This window comes from Amblyomma americanum, chromosome 5 (assembly GCF_052857255.1).
Source record: "Amblyomma americanum isolate KBUSLIRL-KWMA chromosome 5, ASM5285725v1, whole genome shotgun sequence".
Classification (NCBI taxonomy): Eukaryota; Metazoa; Arthropoda; class Arachnida; order Ixodida; family Ixodidae; genus Amblyomma; species Amblyomma americanum.
Genome location: NC_135501.1, coordinates 56,536,020 through 56,560,674, shown reverse-complemented (window position 1 = coordinate 56,560,674; position 24,655 = coordinate 56,536,020). Strand labels below are relative to the sequence as shown.

At 49.0% G+C, this 24,655-nt stretch overlaps 1 protein-coding gene across 1 annotated transcript in view; it reads left to right on the top strand.

Moving 5' to 3' along the window:
• The window catches only part of LOC144132460 (uncharacterized), a 113,030-nt gene that overhangs the window by 28,852 nt on the left and 59,523 nt on the right, over window positions 1-24,655 (top strand). The window contains exon 6 of the mRNA XM_077664879.1: window positions 7,403-7,573. Within this exon, the coding sequence (XP_077521005.1) occupies window positions 7,403-7,573 (171 nt within the window). The remainder of the gene's footprint in view (window positions 1-7,402; window positions 7,574-24,655) is intronic.

The window sequence follows — 24,655 nt, the reverse complement described above, 5'->3', positions numbered from 1 at the left end:
ATATGGGACGGAGCTCTCGAGGCGCGACTGGAACCAAAAGTGCGACGAACTTCAGGGGACTCTAGGTTGGGCCAAGACATGGGCCTTGCTAAGGGCTTTCATAGACTCAACCACCACAAAATCCGAAACCCGTAAGACGACCCAAAGGATCGCGCACCAGTTCCAAGGCACTGACGAGGAAATGCTACAGAACATCAAGCAGCGTTACATCGGCAATGCAACATACGCCGACAGCAGCTTGGCATACACGGGCGAAACGAATCCCGCTCTGGACGAACCCCTTACCATAGAAGAAGTCAGACACGCTGTGATATCCGCCACAAAGAACACAACACCAGGGAGGGATGGCATCACCAATGCCATGATAAGGAATCTGGATGACAATTCAATCAAAAGATTCACGGAGTTCATCAATAAACACTGGGAACAGGGGACCCTCCCGGACGACTGGAGACATGCGGAAATAGCAATGATTCCGAAGTCCGGAAAGACTCCAAACCTGGACAATCTTAGACCCATTTCCTTAACATCATGCTTGGGAAAAGTGTACGAGAGAGTTTTGCATCACAGGTTGCAGACCCACCTTGAGGACAACGAACTCATGCCGCACACTATGTTTGGATTTCGAAAATACCTATCGACACAGGACGTTCTCCTGCAGATCAAGGAGGAGGTGCTTACTTCCGTTCCAAAATATGGAGAAAACATCTTGCTCGCTCTCGATCTTCAAGCGGCCTTCGACAACGTCAGTCACAGGGCTGTGCTGGAGGGGCTCAGCAAACTGGGTTGTGGACAGAGAATATTCAACTATGTGAAAGCCTTTCTGACTAACCGAACCGCTACCATTGGAATAGGAGGCATCAGGACTGACACCTTCAACACCCCAGAAAAAGGAACACCACAAGGCTCTGTGCTATCACCTATGCTTTTTAATATTGCAATGATTGGTTTAGCAAGGGCGCTCGAAGAAATTGAAGGAATCAGGCATGCCATCTACGCAGATGTTATCACAATCTGGGTGACAAGGGGATCCTTAGGCGAAAAACAAGAGCTTCTTCAGCGAGCGGCAGACACGGTCAACGCATACGCCCGACACTGTGGACTTGCATGCTCCCCTGAAAAATCCGAGGTGCTCAGAGTCTACAGACAAGGGTATGATCTGCAAAACTCCATAGATATCTACATAGGGGAAACGAAGGTTCCAGAAGTATCGAAAGTTAGGATCCTTGGCGTGTGGGTCCAAAGCAACCGTCGTATTGATCACACGATCAGACAGCTAGCAAATACCACAGCACAGATCACCAGGATGATTGCAAGAATTTCCAACAGAAGAAGAGGTATGAAGGAGGAAGACACATGTAGGCTAGTACAGGCCCTCGTGGTCAGTAGGATCTTATACGGCGTCCCCTACCAAACACCGCTCGAGCAAGAAAAGGAGCAGTTGGAGGCAATTCTTAGAAAAGCATACAAATGCGCTCTCGGACTGCCGGTCAGCACTTCGACGGAGAAATTCCTTAAACTGGGCATAAACAACACAGTACAAGAACATATCGAGGCCCACCTTATCGCGCAGAAAACAAGACTGATGCTGTCCGCAACAGGCAGAAACACGCTGCGGTTGCTGGGCATGAGGGACGCTTTGAAAGAAATCAATAGCACAGCGAGCGTTCCAAATGAAATCAGGAGGATAATTGAGATCAGTCCGCTTCCAAAAAACATGCATCCAGATATACATAAGGCGAGAAGAAAGGCAAGATCTGAATTCCATGAAAGAAGCTTCGCCGGGGCAAAAGACGTATTATATGTTGACGCAACAACATACTGACACCGATATGGCTCGGTAGCCAGCGTGGTGGATCACCAGCTCAGGGAAATCAACTGCGCTTCGATAAAAACCAACAACATACTCGAGGCTGAGGAAGCAGCAATTGCACTCGCCATCACCCAGCAGAGTGACGAGCCCCATGCACACATCATTACAGACTCGCAAGAGGCGTGCAGAAGATACAGCAGTGGACGCATATCCACTGCAGCCATTCACATACTCAAGGCGAGGACAATCACTTTTACGAGATGCTTCATCACGTGGACACCAGGCCATGAGGCTGTCAAAGGGAACCAATGTGCGGACGCCAATGCCCGAGCATACGCCAACCGGGAGGCGCGCACCGAAGGGGAACTGGACGCAGTCACTAGACGGTATGGAGCCATCTTAGAACACCAACGAGCCCTCCGGAGGACCTACCCGCCTCCCCACAAAGACCTTAGTAAACAGCAGTCGGTTGCCTGGAGACAACTACAGACTAATACATACCCCAATCTGAGTTTACTCAGCAAAATCTATCCATCCACTTATGAAAACAAATGCCCGCTATGCGGTGAACACGCAACGCTTTACCACGTTACATGGGCCTGTCAGAAAATGCAGGCAGCGCCGATAAACAACACACCTACACCGGAGCAGTGGGAGGCTGCGCTGCCCAGCTCGAAGCCTGAAGAGCAGCTCAAGCTGATCGACAGGGCTCGCAAGACTGCAAAGGCCGCTGGGGCCCTGGACTGAGAGCTCCACCTACGCTGCGAGAAATAACCCTTATACAATAAAGTTTTTCATTCATTCATTGACATCAGGCGCACAATGCTGAGACGCTGCCGGATAAACGAAGTCGCACTTGAGCACTGGAAAGTCGCGATAAATTTTTGACCGGATGAGCGTTTCTTCAACCGACTATACTTGATGTTTTATATTAAATGCTGAAGACTACAAATGAAGGTGCAACTACATGTTCAGCAGTTTAACCCCGAAAATTGACCTCTTCGGATTTGGACCAAAATTGATGTTCAACCATATCTGAGTGTGCCCGGAATGATGGCGACCTCCAAATTTGGCCCGGGTCATTTTCAAATTTTGGCCCTGGCGACCCCCGAAATTTGACCTTGGTCGATTTGGACCAAGCCCGATGGCCAACCATAACTGAGCTGTACAATACAATGCATGTATTCCAAATTTGGCCCGGACTATTGCCAAAACTTGACCCGGCTCACCCAAGAAATTTGACCTTGGTCGATTTGGACCAGACCTGCCGCGGTGACTCAGTGGTTAGGGCGCTTGGCTAATAATAATAATAATAATAATAATTTGTTTTGGGGGAAAGGAAATGGCGCAGTATCTGTCTCATATATCGATGGACACCTGAACCGCGCCGTAAAGGAAAGGATAAAGGAGGGCGTGAAGAAGAAAGGAAGAGATAAGTTCCGTAGTGGCGGGCTCCGGGAAAATTTCGACCACCTGGCGATCTCTAACATGCACTGACATCGCACAGCACACGGCACCTTAGCGTTTTACCTCCATAAAAACGCAGCCACCACGGTCGGCGCTTGGCTGCCGAGCCGGATTTTCCGTGTTCGAGCCGCGCCGCGGCGGCTGCGTTTCTTCGTGGAAGTGAAACGCCAAGGCACCCGTGGGCTGTTCGATGTCAGTGCACGTTACAGATCCCCAGGTGGTCAAAATTATCCCGGAGCCCTCCACTACGGCACCTCTTTCTCTCCCTCTCTCGCATCCACATTCCTCCCTACCCTTACGGCGCTGTTCGGGTCCACCGACATTTCAGTCAATTACTGGGCTATTCCCTTTCCTCAAAAAGCAATTTTCATGTTTTTATGGAGAGAAAACGCTAAAGCGCCCGTGTGCTGCGCGATGTCAGTGCACGTTAAAGATCCCCAGGTGGTCGAAATTTTTCCGGAGCCCTCCACTGCGGCACCTCTTTCTTCCTTTCTTCTTTCACTCTCTCGTTTATCCCTTCCCTTACGGCGCGGTTCAGGTGTCCAATGATATATGAGACAGATACTGCACCATTTCCTTTCCCCATAAACCAATTATTATTATTATTATGTTCATTTAGACCAAATTGATGTCCAACCATAATTGACCGTGCCCGACACGATGGTGACCTCCAATTCTGAACCAGGTCATATCCAAAAACTATTACCTGGTCACTCCCCCACTCCCCACCCCCAGATGAAAGGAGTTCACAGCTTTGAGCTTTGCAGTCTCGTTGCTATGGCGTCGCTGGTGTTGTCACCGTTTGCGTCACCACGCTTTCGTATGTCACGCATCGGTTAAAGCGGAGTTAAACCTCGGATTTTTTTTATACTCTTGGGCTTACAGGAAGGGTTAGAGGAGGAGTGGGTAAATAACACAAATTCGTTGGAGAAAAACTGCAAGCCACAGGGAAACGTAACTGCAGTTGAACGATCAGATAAGCATAAAAACAACACAAAAGCTATAGCATAGACAAGAACAAATAAACCCACAGCAAGGACTGACTGACTGGCTTGCGATTGTGTGACTGATGTCGGAGTAGTTGGTCCCACTCATAACAAGGGCTTAGGAAGAATGAATAGAATGTTTGACTATGTTCTGTGAAGGGAGACTGAACTTGAAGCGATGATTAATCGATGGCGAGATATAAGATGTCGGTGACATCCATCGGCGTGGCAATCCTGATAGATGTTAAAAAGAGACTTTTTAAACTTTTCTTCGAGAAAAAAAGAACACGAATGTCAACTGGGTGTTTCGTAATAGCGACTCTAGCGGTACGATAATTCTTAAGAATGGAAGGTACCGATAGTTTCTGCAGACCCTCGAGGACACCTGGACTAGGGCCGCATATCAAGCGTGCGCATTCGAGGTTAGGTGAGATGGAAAAAAAAACGTTTTTTCTTGAGTTACACAAGGAAAAGGGTTTAATCGGGAGCTTTTCTCTTTGTTATTGCATCGAAAAGACGCCCAAAGGTTACGTACATAAAAGCAAGTGGATGCTTAGCCAATGTCTAGTCATGGATCTATTACAAAAAAGAAATATTTCTAGACAGTTGATTATGGCTGCAACATGTGAAGCTTTCGCTAGTAAGGTCAGGGGCACTGTTCTGATAGTATGAACTGCTTTAGTGCGAGCGCAATCTAAGAGATGTTTATTGCTGGATCGAACAACATGCCACACTTAAGCGTTGATAAAGGCTACTGTTCAATGTCTGTACATACCTTTTGTTACAGGTATCGTGAGACTGCTGCTATTAGCGTGTCTAGTATTGCTGAAAGATAGTAGCAAGATGGAAGATTGAGATGGAAGGTATATTTGCGCTACAATGCTGCTCACCAAGAGTGCAGTCTTTTAACGCGAATTAAATGAACAAGCTTGAGGTTAAGGTCTCTGTAGAGAAGTTTGATGGTGAATGGCAAGGTGCCATGATGTTATATTTAATTCAATTGTGGAGAGTAATGAGTGGTGCGAGACACGATTCATAAATGATGCCCCGTGGCTGAACGTAGTGTGTCACATGGCAATGAGGCAGAACGATAACGCCCAGCGATTCACTGCTAAAATGCTTTGTAGATGTAATCAATGTGGAGTAGGCCAAAGTCAATTTTTGCACACCGTTTATATGTGACAATTCCAATTAGGTGATTAATCTAAGTTCGTCTTCTTAATCAAACGGTATTCTTCTTATATCTAGAGCGCATATCATAAGCCCCTGTTATCTGTGAGAGGTGAAAACCGAGTTTCCTTAATAAGTAATAGTTCGTGGCTTATAAAGGATACTGCTTCTTTTAGTGACTTGTGTGTCATAAAAAGGGCTGTGTTGTCGGCATTTAGAAATGGTTTTGAGCTCTAAGCTATAAGTTTGGAGACTGCGCCTAACACTTCTTTCACGCTGCCAGGTTTTAAGGCCATGATATTGCGCGTAGGAGGAACCAACATTCTGGGGTCTGCAAATGCACGACTGGGCCACTCAGCTTCCATCTACCGCTTCAATACAATCTGTAATGCTTTTTGCATAACTGCTACTGTAGATTGCGATCAATTTTATGTGGTTGCATGTGTACTGTTGAACCGGCCTTATATTGAAAGGGAGGTTTGGAGTCTATACGCGATTGTTTTTGTCTTCTGGTAATATGGATGTTCTTTGTAGCTGGTGGAGTTATGCATCGCAACTATGCTGTATGGAATACTTCTGCATAGCTGATGCTGAATCTCCTAACTCTTCTACATCGGGCGTAAATGTTAATAAAAATTGGCGATTGGTGTTTTAATAATAGTAATAATAATAATAATTGGTTTTGAGGGAAAGGAAATGGCGCAGTATCTGTCTCATATATCGTTCGACACCTGAACCGCGCCGTAAGGGAAGGGATAAAGGAGGGAGTGAAAGCAGAAAGGAAGGAAGGGGTGCCGTAGTGGAGGGCTCCGGAATAATTTCGACCACCTGGGGATCTTTAACGTGCACTGACATCGCACAGCACACGGGCGCCTTAGCGTTTTTCCTCCATAAAAACGCAGCCGCCGCGGTCGGGTTCGAACCCGGTAACTCCGGATTAGTAGTCGAGCGCCCTAAGCACTGAGCCACCGCGGCGGGGTTTTAATAATAGCAATAATTGGTTTTTTGGGGGAAAAGGAAATGGCACAGTATCTGTCTCGTATATCGTTGGACACCTGAACCGCGCCGTAAAGGAAGGGATAATGGAGGGAGTGAAAGAAGAAAGGAAGAGAGTGGTGCCGTAGTGGAGGGCTCCGTAATAATTTCGACCACTTGGGAACCTTTAACATGCACTGACATCGCACAGCAGACTGGCGCCTTAGCGTTTTTCCTCCATAAAAACGCAGCCGCCGCGTTCGGGTTCGAACCCGGGAGCTCCGGATCAGTAGCCGAGCGCCCTAACCACTGAGACACCGCGGCGGGTGGTTTGGGGTTTTTCTGAGACCTAAACTGCACAGCATGTCTCTCACGTGTGGGTGGACACCTCAATCGCGCCGTAAAGGAAGGAAGGAAAGCGGGAGTGAAAGAAGAGAGACAGGAAAAGACACCGTAGTGGAGGCTCCGGAGTAATTTCGATCACCTGGAGATCTTTATCGTGCACTGAATCGCATTGCATACGGTGGCGTTTCCGTTTCGCCTCCATCGAAACAATGCCGGGTTTGAAACCAGGCAAATGTTTATACTCTGAATTGTGTTCTATGTTTCGCTCATACAACGGAACCAACGCCACCACCGCACCACCCGCCGCGGTGGCTCAGTGGTTAGGGCGCTCGACTACTGATCCGGAGTTGCCGGGTTCGAACCCGACCGCGGCGGCTGCGTTTTTATGGAGGAAAAACGCTAAGGCGCCCGTGTGCTGTGCGATGTCAGCGCACTTTAAAGATCCCCAGGTGGTCGAAATTATTCCGGAGCCCTCCACCACAGCACCTCCTTCTTCCCTTCTTCTTTCACTCCCTCCCTTGTCCCTTCCCTTACGGCGCGGTTCAGGGGTCCAGCGATATATGAGACAGATACTGCGCCATTTCCTTTCCCCCAAAACCAATTATTATCACCACCGGACCAAAGGAAAATTCTCTGTCCTTTTTAGGCCAGAGTGAGAGTGCCTTCGGCGGCGGAGATGACAGTGGCGAAGGCGCAGACAAAAAGGAGGGAGATGGCTTCATCATCCGGGAAGCCCCGCCTGCGGCCCCGACGCCCTTCACTCGGAGGCGTACAACCAGCGAAGCCACGACCTCACCGACGCCAGACCAATTCCAGGGTGAGCAGCACAGGTGGTGCAATCCGTTTCATGCTAGCGGCTACGAATGATTTCTGCTTCGTGCGCGCATAAAGGCAACGTCTTGCGCTAAGCTTACGCCCGATTTTCTTAGTGTGAACTTGAGAATGCATTTTTGCAGCGAAGCTCCACTTCCCGCATACAGAGCTGAAGGTCAAATCTATTCCTGAAATGACCTCGAACGGGAGGCGTTCCGCCGCCACGGCTGTGCGCTTCGCTGTCACGTCCACCACTGCGCCAACCGTCGCTCCAACTATTCGCTCTCGCCAGTTGTGTCACGTGGTTCACCGAGCGACTCGCTCTTGCTAGATAAAAGACCAGCGCTCTCCGCCTCTGCTTCGTGCGCGCATAAAGGCAACGTCTTGCGCTAAGCTTACGCCCGATTTTCTTAGTGTGAATTTGAGAATGCATTTTTGCAGCGAAGCTCCACTTCCCGCATACAGAGCTGAAGGTCAAATCTATTCCTGAAATGACCTCGAACGGGAGGCGTTCCGCCGCCACGGCTGTGCGCTTCGCTGTCACGTCCACCACTGCGCCAACCGTCGCTCCAACTATTCGCTCTCGCCAGTTGTGTCACGTGGTTCACCGAGCGACTCGCTCTTGCTAGATAAAAGACCAGCGCTCTCCGCCTAGGTACCACGAGAGGGACAGAGCGGGGAGGGCTGCAGGCTCCTGTCCCTACGGGGCTGGGAAATTAAAGTGCCCGTGCGCTTGCGGCGGGGGTCCTCTTGTAACCGGGTGTATCTGTTGTCCATGCCGTCGGCGCGCTTGCCGCATCACCGGCTAGACGATCGCTGTTGCGAGGCGCGTCTCCTTTCTCTGTCCTCTGTCTCCTCGCTCCCCTTTCCTCTAACTTCTCTATCCGCAAGAGACAGCGGAGGTGGCTCAACTCAGAGCCAGTTGGCAGGCTTGCACAACAACAGCCTAGAAAACGCAGTTATAGAACCAGAACCGGTCGCCGGGACGAGTTCGTCCACAGAGCATTGGAGGCGCCGGGGTGCTTATAGCGATCCATATGACAGAAAGCGGCACGAAGCCGCAGTGGCTAGCTTTCGCTCTGTATAAGCTGACTCAGCCGAGTTGGGCCACAGCAATTTTTTTCATAGTTTTCCTAGTGGACACAGCCCACGTTCGCTATCTCTTCCCTTCCCACGCCCTGGATTTCTTTCCGCTAAAGTGGCGTCTTTCTATATCACAAATTCGCAGGTCAGCAGGTTAATCCTCATTTTGCAGCCATCCCGCCCGGACAGAAAATTTCAACTTCAAGCTCTCAATCCAACCGGCCTTTTACATCATACATGTTCCCACCTGAACTTTCTTGGATAGAACGGCATAATATCCCTTTCTTATGATGAACAGTTTCACAGACGAGGGCAAGTTCTCATGTCCGAACGTTTGCTAAGCACCCTCAGCTTCTCATCTCTCTTGTTCATTTGTTTGTGTTTTCAAGAAACCCGTCTTGCTGCCTGCTCTCTACTGTGACTAAACGAGGTTCATACGGAATATTTTCCTGGATCCGATGGCTGTTGTTGTTTGCAACGTGGCTAAATTATAATATTAAAGCAAGGTTTGGGATACCTGTTCTTGCTCACCGAAGTTATTCTTTGAATCTTGCTCTAAGGGCCATGTTGAGACGGCTAACGCAATTATACTGCTTCAGACTGGATTACATCATCTGGGCCTCACTTATGCGTACGTACAGCTTACTAGTACACAACTGGTGGACAATCTGAAAAAGTTTGGAAGGTTTTAAAAGCAATCTTCAGTAATTCTTCAGAACTGACCACGAAAATTATTCATGACGGGATTGAATAAAAAGGCGCTGATCTAGCAAATGCCTTCAATAACTACTTTCTTTCTTTTGCTGGCACATCAAACAGCGACGTAAATTTGTTTTATATGAGTGACTGAAATCGTGGAAACAGTATCTTTAACACCGGTTACAGTAAATGAAATAATTACGGTACTTTTATCGCTTAATAATAGTAAAACTACAGTTGCGTCAGGTTTGATGATAAATCCCATAAAATTTACTAGCGACGTTCTTGCACCTTCCCTCGCCCATATCTTCAACGTATGTTTGGTTTCCGGTTTTTATCTGTACCTGATGCAAAGGGTAAAAGTTACAGTAGTATATATAAAAGGAAACAAAAATGAAATGGGAAACTATCGCCCGATATTAATCTAACCTGTGTTTTTTTCTAAAGGCCTGGAAAAATTTATCGTAAAACGGCTCTGCTGTTTCACAGAAAAATATAACATTATCACTGCAGCTCAATATGGCTTTCGTAAAAACAGATCGACTGAATTAGCTCTCCTTGCTCAGAAAAAATTCATACTAAATGTTTTTGAATAAAAAAAACATGGTGCCTGGATTATTTTTAATTTTTCGAGGGCGTTTGGCCTTGTTAATCACTCTGTGTTGCTTACAAAATGGGATCTGTACGATAGTAGAAGCAGATCCCATATGCTGATTTCCTCATACTTGCGACACAGGTCTCAGTTTGTTAGTATTACCGGTGAATGCTCCCAGTTGAAATTGGTGGCTTCTGGCGTTCTGCAAGGGAGCATTTTGGGTCCGTTTCTTTTTGTTCCTTATGCCAACGATATTGTCAACATAGATAGCACTGCTAAGTACATAATTTACGCAGATGACACTAGTTCATTCTTTTCGGGAACTTATACTGCTGATCTCACAAATCGAGCTAATAAAACCTTAAAAAAATACTAGCAGTGCTGATAATCACTTAATAATTAACGTCATTAAAACGGCAGCAGTCATGTTTCACCCACGTCATAAACACTTTGAACTTCCCCTAATTGAATTAAACAATACCAGAGTAGAATTTGCGCAGTCTCTGAAAACACTGGATTTGCGGCAGATATATAGTGGAATGACCGTATTAATTACGTAGTTCAGAAACGTTCCGGTGCAGTTGGCATCATGCGCTGCAATTGCTTTAATTTTCCGACGTCGGTCATGTTACTCTACAACTCTTTGTTCTCCTCCATATCAAACTGCGGATGTATGCTTTCAGCAATAACCTCAGCTGAAAATATTAACACCCTTTCCTACAAAAACGTATTACACGCATTGCATGTAAAGTGCCGTATTTCTCCCACACTGCGAGCCTTTTCCTTAACGTTGAAGTCCATATATAAGTATATGCTGTCCTATAAATATAAACTCGCCGTAATGAAAAATGACGACTCCTTACTTACACTTGCTGGTTTAGAGCCAAGCAAAACTGTGCATGATACTCGCGCAGCAGAGCCATGGAATCTTAACTAATGCAGCACAAACTATGGCAAACAAATGTTGCAGCATACCTTACCTACCCTTCTGAACCAGTTATGCTGCCACAAGAATCTCGATGTGTCCAATATTTCTCTAAAAGAATGATCCCAAATGTTTGCACTCTCCTGTCAAATGTAGTCTTATATTTTCACCTCCCCGTTTTTGCCTTTATATGCTCTGATCCAATGCAGTTTCTTTTCCTTTACAAGCCCAATATACTGCATACTGAACGCACATTTCTCATTCTTTGTACCGAACCTACGTGATTTTCTTCTTACATTCTTTTGCTGTCATACACCACCGCCGTGAATGCTGCACTGTAAGAGGAAGCCAATACCTCTCAAGCTGTCTAATTGTCGCGAATTGGCAGCGCATCCCCGGCTTTCCGGAGGGGAAGTCTATGGCGTGCAGATTCGGCCAAGAAGACAAGTGAACAAAGAGATAAAAAAAAAACGAAGCCCTGTTGATATTTTAAAGGAAAAGGGGCCAATAAGAAACGGACACGAAAACAGGAAGAACACTCTCAACACGCGTACAACACTACAGAAATAAAGGGAAGTGTTGGCCTGGTAAAAAGCGTCCCAGGTGCAGCGGGGATGCCTTGCAGACAGGGCGAAAGCGAATCGATGCAGTGCGACGGTTCGCTGGCGATGCGTCGAAGGAAGCGGCGGTAGAGAGCCAGGTGGTAGTAGGAGCGGAAAGGAACACAGGGAGACGACAGTGAACATCCGTCAGCAGCCCGAAGAACTTGGCAGCAGCAGGAAAAACGAGCCAGGTCTCGTCGACGGCGTCACGAAACGCCGGAAGCTTAAAGCAGGCTACCCAAGAGTGCCTTTCGGCAGCACGGACCCTCAGTCACTTGGCTGCCACCTCCACGCTTGCAAGGAACTCAGGAGGCTTGCGTCGGTGATCCAAGGGATGTCCACGGCAGCACGGACCCATCGTCCGACGGCTGCCACCTCCACGCTTGAAAGACACGATTTCCGCTGCGCTGTCTTTCTTAACACATTGGTTTTCTGACACGTCAGCTCTCCGCTCGTCGTGCTCGCTACGCTCTTTGTCGCCATCTCCTCGCACACACCCTTCGCACGCGCACAAGCGCAACGCTGGGCTGGCACGCGCAGCGCTACGTTGTCCGACGCACCACTGTGGACGCCCCGCGTTCACAAATCCTCCGAGGATCTTGGGTGCACCTCACATTTATAGAGCTTTTCTCCTGGCTTTCCCCGCAACACCTAGTTGCGGAAATAAGTATTCAACCTTCAACCAACTTCCTAAACAACTCATGTTCGTCAGGGTGAGACAATGCGAAAGACGCATCTAGACCCCTAAGAGAAACTGGTTCTATTCGCTCTCAATAGTTCATAAGTGACCAGGCAGGTATGGGTACAGGAATATTTGCCTATAGACTTACAAACTGCCTATAAACACCTAAATGATGAATCATTGCAACTGCTTGTCTTTTGGCATTTTGTAGCGGGAGCTACAACACTAGGCTACCAGTCGAGCATTTCGCGGTGCACGCGACAGGGCAGTTGTGCGCATGCGCCGTTACCATGGCAACCAGGGAGGAGGAGTGGGTGCGGTGCGCGCTTCGTCGCCGCTCTTCCGGCGTCCCTCCTTTATCCCTTCCCTTATGGCGCGATTCATGTGTCCGCCGATATGTGAGACAGATACTGCGCCATTTCCTTTAATAATAATAATATTTGGTTTTTGGGGAAAGGAAATGGCGCAGTATTTGTCTCATATCGTTGGACACCTAAACCGCGCCGTAAGGGAAGGGATAAAGGAGGGAGTAAAAGAAGAAAGAGAGAGGTGCCGTAGTGGAGGGCTCTGGAATAATTTCGACCTCCTGGGGATCTTTAACGCGCACTGACATCGCACAGCACACGGGCGCCTTAGCGTTTTTCCTCCATAAAAACGCAGCCGCCGCGGTCTGGTTCGAACCCGGGAACTCCGGATCAGTAGTCGAGCGCCCTAACCTCTGAGCCACCGCGGCGGGGCACTTCCTTTCCCCAAAAACCAATTTAAGTTTACGGCCGCGGTCCGCGGTGTCGGTCTCCACGGCAGGCGTCGCATGGATCACACCTTCCGTTCCGCTGAACGCATCAAAGTGCTCCGGCGTTTTATGAAAACTTGGTTTTAGTGGAGAGGAAATGGCGCAGTATCCTTCTCTCTGTATCGGCGGACACCTGAGCCGCGCCGTAATGGAAGGGATAAAGGAGAGACTGAGAGAAGAAAGGAAGAAAGAGGTGGCGTAGTGTGGGGCTCCGGAATAATTTCGACCACCTGGGGATCTTTAACGTGCACTGACATCGCACAGAGCATGGGCGCCTTAGCGTTTCGCCTCCACCGAAACGCAGCCGCCGCGGTCGGGTTTGAGCATGGGTGCTCCGGATCCTGGACCGGGAGGATTGACCTTGTGTATCTGAGAGAAATCAGCCAGTCTAAATCCTATATAGGCAGCATTGAGACAACTGCATTTTACTTTACCGATCATCGGGCAGTGTTTTTCTCTGTCAAAACAATTGAATAAATAAACAATGTGTCTCACCGAATACTTGTTTAATGCTTAGCATTTTACTCGCAAGAAACTCGACAACATGCGTATACCATCTAAGAACTACAGCTCTCGCTACGTATATCGTGGCATAGCTGAGCTAAGCCATGGCAATTTTTTTTGTTAATACGTCCTCTACGCTGGAAGTTTTGCGTGGAAACAACTGAATCCTTCAGTTAGGTTTGGTTCTGATGTGGCGTTTTTTTACTTGGCTGTTTGAATAATGGTAAGGTGCGGCTCTAGCCAAATATTTGTTTCACAAAGTGTTGCAGCGGCCCGAATATGCGCCGTCCGGCTGGGCACCGTCACCTCAACGCGGTTAAGGCCGCCAGCTTTGAACACTGGCGCACTCACTGCTTGTCGCTCGCGGCTCTGTCGCGTGTGTGGCGGGGTCCTGCTTAGTCTCAACGCCATTGACAGGCACTCATTTTCAGGCAGAACTGCGCAGACAGATACACTTCCCTATTTTCGAGGAATCACTGGGAAGGTAGAGTCTCTCTACGATTCGACAGCCCAGAATCGGTCATCCGACTGCGGGGCCGAACGAGCACTGCGCAGAAGTTCGCCCTCCAACTTCCGACCAAAAGGGGCGCTCGCAGTCAGTCCGGTTGTGAAGGAGTGATGGGTGTTACGGGTACTGGCGAATACAGATGGAAAGGAAGCTGAGCTCCAAGCATGCAGCCGTCGTCACCGCCGCGGAGAGAGAGTTTTCTTCACTGGCAGCATTGAGTACTCAGTACAGTTACCTCAGTGGCCTTGCACACCATTTGTTTCGTTACCATTCTTTTCGTTACATTTTGCGCTGATATATTCAAATAAACGGCATCGAAGGCTGTTCGTTGTAGGCAGTAGGTTTTCCCGTTTCGAGATGGTTGTTCAACTGATATACCGTAATTTTCGCACTATAGTCCACACCCGGTGTACAGTCCGCAGGGCGAAATTTGGGCGAAAAATAAAATTTCCTTGCTCAGGTAGTCCGCACCTGGTCTGCAGTCCGAAGCGGCAAATTTCTGCTAAAAACAATTTTTCGCAGTTAACATATTCAAGTTGATTGCATATCGGCGCTGATTTCGCTGTTATTTAGCACGGCAACATCTCGTAAGCGCCCACTCGGGGCCCCTTTCTTTATTTCATAGCCACCTGTAGGCTTCCCGGCTCTGAAAAATTGTCTGAAAAAATAAAATCACGTATATTTCGCACACATAGATAGTCGGCATGAAGCAAAATTTAAACATATGTATGTAGTCCGCGGACTATAGTACCGAAATTACGGTAAGTCTCCTTTTCTGCAAAGCGTATCAAGCAAGAAGTGATGTCAGTAGAACTCAGCACCTCGCTAACGATAGGAATGTTTCATACATGAAGCGCGAGAGGGATTTGTTGTTGCAACTCGTCCTGGCAGATTCCTTTAACGATGGAGCAACAGCAAAGGATTCTTCATTTTGCAAGCAAAATGTACCGCGTGGGGTGTAGGGTGGAGTGGGTGGCTGCATAATAAGTCACTTTATCCCGAGGTGAGCTATACGACTTAAGGTTTTTTTTTTCACGCTAGCACTGCTGTGCGTGGGCTTTAGTGAAAGTATACCGAAACGTGCCGCGTAGCCTGGGGTGAAATAGTGCTTTCAAGGGGAAGAAGAGCACCCTCGTAATGATTGAGTAAATGCTGACAGGCGAGGAGACACTTTCAAGAATGCGCCACGTGTTGTAAATGTACTGTTAGCGGTTTCAGAGCGGCGCTTATGTAACTGGCCTGAGGATTTGCTGCCTTTATCACTGCGACGAGTTTTTGAAAGACGTCCGTACAGCCGAGTGGCTCATCTTGCTACTCTTTCCATCATTCCTCCTCCCTCGGGCGAGTCCCATCATTGATTGAAGTTCTGAAAGGCGCAAAAGACACACACACAGGAAAGAAGGGGGATGACACAAAGAGCGCTCTTTGTGTCAAAGGCGCTCTTTGTGTCATCCCTCTTTTTTTCCTGTGTGTTTGTCTTTTGCGCCTTTCAGAACTTCAGTCATGAACCAACTAGCCCCAACGCAAGTTCTTCGGCAACGCATTTGAGTCCCAACAGCTGAGCGCATTCACCGTACGCTGTCCAATTATACTTTGCAGCGACGTGGTCAGGTCGCACTGCAAACGTTTCTATTGTCAGGATGGTGCCCGAGCTAGGTGACACCTCTCTTCTTTTCTTCACATACAAATAATTCTTGCAAACCTCGCTTCCTTTCTTACCTTACAGTGTTACTCGCCAGTTTGAGAACACTGGGAATCTAGCGCACTGAAAGGCAGCCGTGGGCACCCTCACGCGCGCACGCCCTCATCAGGGCGTCCTCCCCTCACCTCATGGAAGCTTCTCAGTTAGGTGAGGGTAAGAGAGAATTAGCGCACAAAAATTAGTGACGGCAAGAGTGAGGGAGGGCAGAGGTGGTGAGATGAAGTTGAGGGAAGAAAGTATGCGCGTGTTGAAGCTATGACGAAAGTTTGTGCCTATCCTAGCTAGAGTCCCCCGTCTGGGGTGCATGCACGCTCGGACGACGACTAAATCGAAGCAGCTGAAGAAATCCAGTTTGACGGCAGGGGTACAAACGTCATTTTACGCCGACTGTTCTGTTCGACCGACATCGTGGAAGGAAGGAAGGAAAACGTTTATTGAGCTCTAGAAAGTAGGTGAGAAATTGAGTCAGATGGTGTCTTCCGTCTTGTTAGGAATGCTCGTCTGGCCTAGTCCAGGGCTCCGCTGGATGCCGCTGCCAGCTGTGCTCGCCGTATCAGCCCAAGTTGGGCGTCCTGACGGTCGCTGGAGAGCATTCCTTCCCATTGCTCCGCACTCGGGTTGGGCATTTTTGGTGCCACCTGTATTTCCTGGCAGGCCCACGTTATTTGATAGATCGCGGGAGTTTCATGGCACCATGGGCATTTGTCTGTGTATTGTGTGGGTTGTATTTTGTTGAGTGTGTTTAGATTCGGGTATGAACACGTCTGTAGCAGCCTCCAGGCGACGGCGTCTTCCCTGGAGAGAGATTTATATGGGGGGGGGGGGGGGGGTACCGTTTCCTGCAGCCCTTGTAGTTGTTTAAGATTGCCGAGTAATCTCTAGGGACAGGTTCGGCTTCCTCGAGGTCGCTTGTTGGGGGAGTTCGGTAAAAAGTGTACCCTCGAGCTACCCGGTCGACCGCTTGGTTGCCTTCCACTCCCGCGTGTCCCGGCGTCCATACTATCGTATGTTTTATTGGTTCTTCTTCCGTGCTTTGTTTGGCTCAGTCCCCAGAGCGGAGGATGCGGAGCGCAGTGTGACCTATTTTGCCTAACATTAAGTTTCGGCATGCCGTTTGAGAGTCGGTTAGTATTGTTAAGGATCGCTTAGTCCGGTAGCCCTCCACTGCTGCTAGAGCGACGGCCACTTCGTCAGCCTCGACTACCGTGCAGTCCCGTAGCGACACGCTGATGATTTCCCGCATGTCCGAGTTTATCACAGCCGCTACCGCGTTGGGGTTGTTTTGTCCCGTCCTTCTGGAGTATGTGGCTGCGTCCACATACACCGTTGTTGCCTGGGGGACTAGTGATATTTGGATGTAGTCGGCTCTCGCCTTTCTGCGTTCCTCGTGTAGGTTGGGGTCCATGTTCTTGGGGATGGGGGTCACTTTAATTGTGCCCCGTATGCCATCCGGGATAGTCGCGGTTCACTGGATTTCTTGTATTTGTTCGTTGCATCCCAACTTATGCAGAAGCTCCCTGTCAGACGGAGTCTGCTGTAGTCTGCAACTGGGCGACGTGTTGTGCCTCTCTCAGTTCTTCAAAGTTATGAAGTCCTAGTGCTAAAAGCTTCTCTATGGATGTGCATTGTGGTAGATGGAGTGTTGTTTTGTATTTTCTTGCGTATAATCGCATCAATCTGTTGGATTTCGCTTTTGATTGGGTTGTAGTATGGGAGACTGTAGGTGACTCGGCTGATCACCAGGCTCCTGACTAGCTTTAGCGTGTCTTCTTCTCGCATGCCCGAGCGTTTATGGGAGACGTGCGTGATCATGCGGGCAACTTGTACGGTGGAAGCTTTGAGTAGAGCAAGTGCATGTGTACACCGTTGGTTTGATTGTATCCACATGCCCAAGATTCTTATGAGTGTTTTCTCTGGTATGGGCTTTCCCTCTAGGCAGACGTTGAGCCTAAGCTCGTCGCTGTTCGGGACTGTGCGGTTTTGTTTCCCTCTCCAGACTCTGAGCAGTTCTGATTTTTCAGTGGAGCATGCTAGCCCTCTCGCTTTTACGTAGTTCTCTACGCAGGTCGCGGCCTCCTGTAGACTTCCTTCCTTTTCTTTTAGTGAGCCCGTATTAGTCCAGATGGTGGTGTCGTCGGCATACATGGCATGGTGTATTCCTTCGACTTAAGTTGTTTCGCAAGGCTGATCATTGCAACGTTAAAAAGCGTAGGTGAGATGACCGAGCCCTGGGGAGTTCCCTTGTTAGGGGTGTGGAACTTCTCCGAACGGAGTTCTCCTAGCCCTATCGTGGCTGTTCTATCTGAGAAGAAAGCTTTGACGTAACGGAAGACCTTCCTGCCACAGTTCAGGTCGTCCAGGCCTGTCAGGATGGCTTCGTGGCTTACGTTGTCAAAAGCTCCTTTGATACCCAGTGCCAATATTACGTTCTCTCCGTCCCTAGGGACGTTACTTAGAACTCCTTCTTTGATTTGCAAAAGTACGTCTTGGGTCGGCAGTTTCGCCCTGAATCCGAACATACTGTGCGGATAGAGTTCGTGATACTTCATGTACTGTTGTAGCCTAAATGTTACCACTCTCTCGTAGAGCATGCCGAGGCACGATGTGAGGGAGATGGATCTTAGGTTTTCGATTTGTAGCTTTTTACCCGGTTTTGGAATCATAACCACCTCTGCATGCTCCCAATCCTCGGGAACGGTCTCCACTGCCCAGTGCTTGTTGAGGAAATCGGTTAATTCTGCGACTATCTCGTCACTGAGGTTGAGGATGAGTGCGTTGTTGATTTTGTCCGCGCCCGCTGCCGTATTCCTAGTAATGCTTCCAATTGCTGCATAGACTTCTTCTCGTGTGATGGGTTTATCTAGGTTTGGATTTTCTTTCCCCCGATAATCTCTTGCAAATGTTCTCGGGTTTGTGTCCCCGAAGCACTTGATGCGCACTTTGTCCTGGAGTTCCTCATCGCTTCCTTCGAACTGGTGCATTAATCGGTATATTGCTTTATTGTTTTCTGCTTTGGTTTGGGCCGAATTGATGAGCGCTTTCAGGACATGCCATGTCCTAGCTGTGCTCAGGGTTCCGTTGAGGGAGTCACTGAATTGCTGCCAGTTCGTTTTCGCCAACTGTTCTTCGTACTCTTCTGCTTTCGTTGTGATTTCTGCTATTTTAAGTTTGTGCTTCCTGTTGTGTTTCTGTTTCTTCCACCTCTTGATTAGACCACGTCTTGCTTCCCATAGCCTCAGGAGCCTGGCGTCTACTTCGGGTGTTTGTGTTGTTTTCTTAATTTCTTTGGTGTGCTCACTTTGCCTTTGCTTGAGTATGTTTCCCTAATCTTCAATCGACTGAATCCCTCCTTTGATGAGGTGTTCGTCGCATGGTTCTCTAAAGGCGTTCCAGTCGGTGGTTTTAGCCGTGCCTAGTTGCCGCTTGAGTCAGTCGGAGGCTACTTGGGTTTTGATTATGTAGTGGTCACTCCCCAGATTTTCCATCAGGTTTTCCCATTGCGCCTGTCCCGGACCCTTAATGAAGGTGAGGTCCGGACAGGTGTCGGTACTCACACTGTCGCCTATTCTGGTCGGAGTCTCTGAATCTGTGAGTAAATAGTAGCCTGCAGTTTCTGCAGCTTCCGCTAGTGCCTTTCCTTTATCATTGAAATTCTTGTATCCCCAGCTTTTATCCCGGGCATTAAAATCGCCTAAGACGACTAGCGTGTTGCCCTTTGCCAGTTTGCTGTCGCCTTGAAAAAGCTCTTGGAATTTGTCTTTCCTCAGTTTCGGCGGTCTGTGTGTATTAACGATCAAAATGCAGTCCCTTTTCCTCTGTTTCTGTGGAATAATTTTTATGATCACATGCTCTCTGTCCGTTTCAGCTATCCTGTCGTGGGTTATGGCTATAATCGCTTCGTTGACTAGGATTGCCGTCCTTCCTTTTTTTGGGAGGTTTCGTAGCACGTGTGTCTCCCTAGGGTTGGGGTGATGCCCGTTTCCTGAAGCACTATAATGTCGGGTGGCGTTTGCTGTGTGTGAATGTATTGTTGAAGTAGGCCTTGATTGCTCCTATAGCCTCTGCAGTTCCATTGGCAAATTCCTAGGTTTTCTTGTTTGCTTAAGGTTTTGTTGTCCATGTTTAAGCTTCCGTGTTGGTTGTTGTCTTGTTGGCGAGGGCCACCGGTGCGGAACGGTGATACGCCTTCTCTCTATATTCTCAGTGAATTTTTGCTTGCGGATTGAGCTCCGTATCTCCATAATTTGTAGTTGCATCTGTTGCATCATCTGCTCCATTTCAGCTTTGAAGTTGTTGAAATCCTCATTGCGTGCTTGTGGCGAGGGTGGCGGTTGAATTTGCTCGGGTTGCGGCTGCGGAGGGTTGTTTGGTCTCTGTTCTCTAACTGCCTTCGTGAGCTCGGTTACCTGGCGTTCAAGCTCGCTCTGTCTGACACGGGCGAGCTCTAGTTCGCGTCTTAGGGCTGTGATAGCTTTGTTCGCGTCCTCCGGCTGCTTCGGCATGTTATTGTTGTTTGTGTTCTGTTTAGCTTCCCCACTCGAGTGCGGAGCAAACCAAGGATTTCCTGCTCCCAAGCTCACCTTGACTCCGGTGTTCCTTGCTGGTTTCTTCTGCTTTTGCTGCTGTTGCTGCTGGCCAACCAGGGGCACCAGGGGCGGGAAGGACCGTGAACGGCTCCTCGACCGCTCCGTGACGCCCGGAATGTCGAACAGCTCTGCGAGGTCTCCCCCTCAGAGCTGAACCACGCCGATTCTTTCCGCGGTCGTCCCGACTGCTGCGTCGTCTGCTGTCGTGGCTGCCGCCGCCGCCTCCGCTGCCGCCGTGGTTGTTGCGCCGTTCTCTGGTCTTCTTCAGTTTTTCCTTGCACTCCTTGGATCTGGTGACGTGGCTGCCGCCGCAGATCAAGCATTTGGGTGTGCATCGGTGCTCCGCCGCCGGGTTTTGCGTGCCGCATTGCTTTCACGCCTTGGCTTCCGGATTCGGGCACACGTCTGACCGATGGCCTTGTTGACAGCAGACATCGTGGACGGTCCTTCTTGCGCCGCCCCTGCACGGGCGCCCGGCCGCGTGTGCTGTAACTCTCGCATTCGACAGCTGCATGGTGGCGGCTGTTTAAAACAACAGGGTACTTGAGAGCTTTGTTTCAAACCCCTCGCTATCCTGCTGATTCGCTGCTCAATTAGGGCTTTCGCGATCTTGGCCAAGAGTGCAGAGTATGTTTTGTGTTACTCAAGCGAAATGCAGAGGAGCTGTGCACAGAGCTTAAGGTCAATCGCCTGGCCTAGTCCGGGAATTGGAGTGCATTCCCCGGGGATAGAATGTTCTTCACAGTTAAAACACACATTTTATTGTCTGCTTCACGTGACCGAGCCTGAAAATGCAAGTTTCCAGAAATCTATTCCGATATATACTCAAAACAGCCCACGTATGTTCCGGGTTGTTGACCTATTTTTGAAGCGAAAAGCTTCACTACGCTAGTTTTTCGAGCCGTCAGCGGGGCCGCAAGCTTGACCTTGAATGTAGCTGGAGGTCAAACCATGAGCATGACTGGTGGTAGTCAGGTTCGACGCATGACCTCAGCTACAGCAGCGACACCAGCGGCGGTTATACGCAGCGGTTGTTCGTTTTGCGTTGCTTTGTATTGTTCAATTTTCCATTGCTTTTGTTTGTTATCGACCCCTGTGCAGTCGCGACCTTTCTCATCTTTAACCGCACCTCCCTCTGCGAAATATATTATCAGTTGAAAATCGGCGCTCCTCCGTGCCGCTCCTTCGGCGGCGGCCAGAAAAGCGCGATCCGGGCGGATTACTTGGAGGAAGACTGTGCGTGTAACGGGCAGGAGGTGACTTAGGTCAGCCAGGGATGTGGACTGAAATCGTGCCTCCGGCCGCTGTCTAATACGACGAGAGTGGTAACCACGGTGCTCGGCCTAAACTCATGCTTCCGCGAGACCACATCGGCTCTACCTTGAGTATCTGCAGTCCGGCTAGCCGGCGGCACTCCTTGCGACCTGACCTATAGCCACTCTGCAGAGAAGCCACAGCTTCTCCGCGCCATTTATCTGTTTGTCTTTTTGTGTAGCCTGATTTCTGTATCCCGTGGTAGTGCTTTGTTTAATCGCGAAAGGCTGTGTACATTTATGCGTCTTTTTTCGATCATTACGCCGGCATTGCCGTTCTCCAGAAAATCCCGTGTCGGCGTTGACATCGACGTTGTGAGCAAAAACTCATCAGCATTGCTCCGGCAAGTGGTCCGCACAGAGCAACCTAGGAGGCAGGTGGGCCACCTAGGACTCGGGACCTTGCGACGTCATCACAATCTGCCCACCCAATTCTCAGAAAATGCCCACCTTCGCATGAGGCAGTTAATTGTTGATTGGGTGCTCGGAAAGAACAATCTGGGCCACACAAGGCCCGCCGCTGGGAGCCCCTGCCATTGCAGGGCATTGGCGCATCTCTCAACCGCTGCACCAGTGCGGGCCAAAAATTCTGGACAGAAACATTTTTTAACGGGAAAGAGTTTATGAGCGCGTTTCTTCATATAGTGTAAGATTTCCGTATCACAATCAATGCACCTGAACATCTCCTGACGGCAGGCTTTCATTTCTTGACATTCACGTTTTTGCTCTCGTCAGAACCGTTCCTCATTTCTATGGCAGTCTTAACCTGCTTGATGCGAGCGATGTAACCATTATAAAAGAAAGGTTTTGCTACATATAAGAAGAATGGACCATTAAGTTCAATATTTCTGTAGCCGTACATGGGTTTTTTCAATATTCAGAATGTTTTTCACGAATGTTCGACATGACTTCCAGGAATCTGTGTATGGAAAACAGAGAATGACCTTCTGCATATATGGGAAATAATCCACTAGAATATCGCGTTATACCCTTAAGGCGGAGCTTAAGTGTTCCGTCCAATTATTTTCTTATCTATATAACCATGCGATTCTTTACTCGTGTAAGCTCCAATGTCTTGCCATTTTGTAATTACGTTGCTAATCTTAAGCTCCCTGTGGGGTACTGCTTTGTTGCAGCTTAATTCAGAGTCAATTGTTGTGTTGACCGACGTGCCGTTTGCATTTCGTGCTTCGGTCATGGTCCGAGCCTCCTCCTTCCTAACGTGAGGTTGGGTAGTCGTTCGCTGCCCTCCGTCCAACTTACGGAGTGTGCATCTGTGGGCGCATTCGCCCGAGTATTGTAGCGAAAGCTACACTGGCCACGAATACGCAGTTTCGCCGTGCTCGCAGTCCCTCCGTGGTCGCACCGCACCACGTGACCAGCCACGTGACTGGTAACGTGGTCAGTCACAGCGCCGCACCAAGGCGGATTTAAAGTGGTGGCGAAAACTGGGCCGAAAAGTGGTTTAGCGCGACTGCAGCACAACCAGAGGATGGGGGGGGGGGCAAAACACTCATATAAAGAAATGATAAAGCTACAAAATTGGAATGTATTCTGCCAATAGAAAAGAAAAAATATATTAGCACCTTGTTTTATGAAAGAGGTAAGACATTTTATTAAAACCTGGCAAATTTTGTATTTTTGCAACACTCTTGACCTGCCCCCTATTCATGAGTGTGCGGTGCATTACAGCGCGTCTTTGCAGGCCTTGTTTCGATACCCGGCTAACCCGGCCACAGTGGCGGGAGCTTACGAAGCGATTTCTTATCGCAAGCTTTCTGCGATGGCGCGCCTGGTAAAGCGTATAAATTTAGCTCGCCGGTCTCAAAATGCTCCTTTTGCGAAGTTTTCGTCGTCCTTGCACGTCGCTTCTTTGTCACCGTTCGGTAAGATTTGCACCCCGCTGCACCGCTGCGGCAGTTTTCTCGGTTTTGTCGTTTCCTTCGGCGTGCGGCCAGTGCGAAGTCTTTTTCCGTCTTTGCACGCTTCGCACTCTTCTTTTGAAGCGCTTAGCGCTTCATTTCAAGATGAGCTTGCGGCATGTGAAGAAACGATGCTCCGTGGTACACTGCGACAGCGTGGATAGTACCATTGGTGTCACGCTACACCGATTCCCGCTGGACTTTCACAGGTGAGCTCTTGACAGTGTCGTCTGCTCTAGGTATGTGCGATAGCTTCGATATGGTTTCGCCGGGCTGTTCGCTCGTGTTTCATAGCTGTAACCCGTTCGTGCGTACTTGGCTTCATGTTTTCGTGGATATTTATGTACTACACTGCAGGGCACACACTTTCAGTGCTGAGGTGTGCGAAAGAGGCCCACATTTTTCTAATTTATAGTGAGTTTCATGCAGCTGACTATCACCAACGTGAACTTCACACCGGGCTCTCAGGAGCAACCACGTGCACGCTACTGACCGGGAGGCCCATTTAGAACAAAGTTTGCTACCTGACAGCTCTGAGTACGACATTGTTTAGTTTTGCAAAACCATGAAGCCAATTTGAGGATCCCCTCGCAGCTGGGAGTATCGAAACTCAGCCTCGTGTATGTGCGCGGCTTTGAGGAGGCTTTAACTGGATTCGCTCAGCAGGAGTTATTGCCTGCCTTGGTATTGCTGTCCTACATATACATGACTGTCAGGGTAATTTTAAACGCACTTCACTCTCGTCACTCGTTGAGCTTAGAAAAGCAGCTAGCCGCGTGGCATGAGGATGAGCGTTGCCGCACTCTGGGGCGCAGACAGCTTGGCGCGAGCATTTACTACCATAGTTCAGATGTAAAGCGAGTATAATTTACTGCAGTTAGCAGTGACAGGAATAATGACGCATTGGCGTTTTGAGTATGCGTATTCCTTTTGGCGCAGTTGTATCTAACGTGCATGTTGCATCACGTCCAGGTGCCGAGCGTGGGCGCAGTTCTGCCGCAACGTCAGCCTGGAGAAGAAGGCGCCGTCGCAGCTACGAGAACTCAGGATTTGCTCGAGGCACTTCAAACCATCTGTGTATCTGCCGTCAGGAAGGCTGCGACACGATGCTTTGCCTACTCGAGCAAGCATTGCCGGTAATTTTTGTTATCAAACTTTTAAGGTTTTGTGAA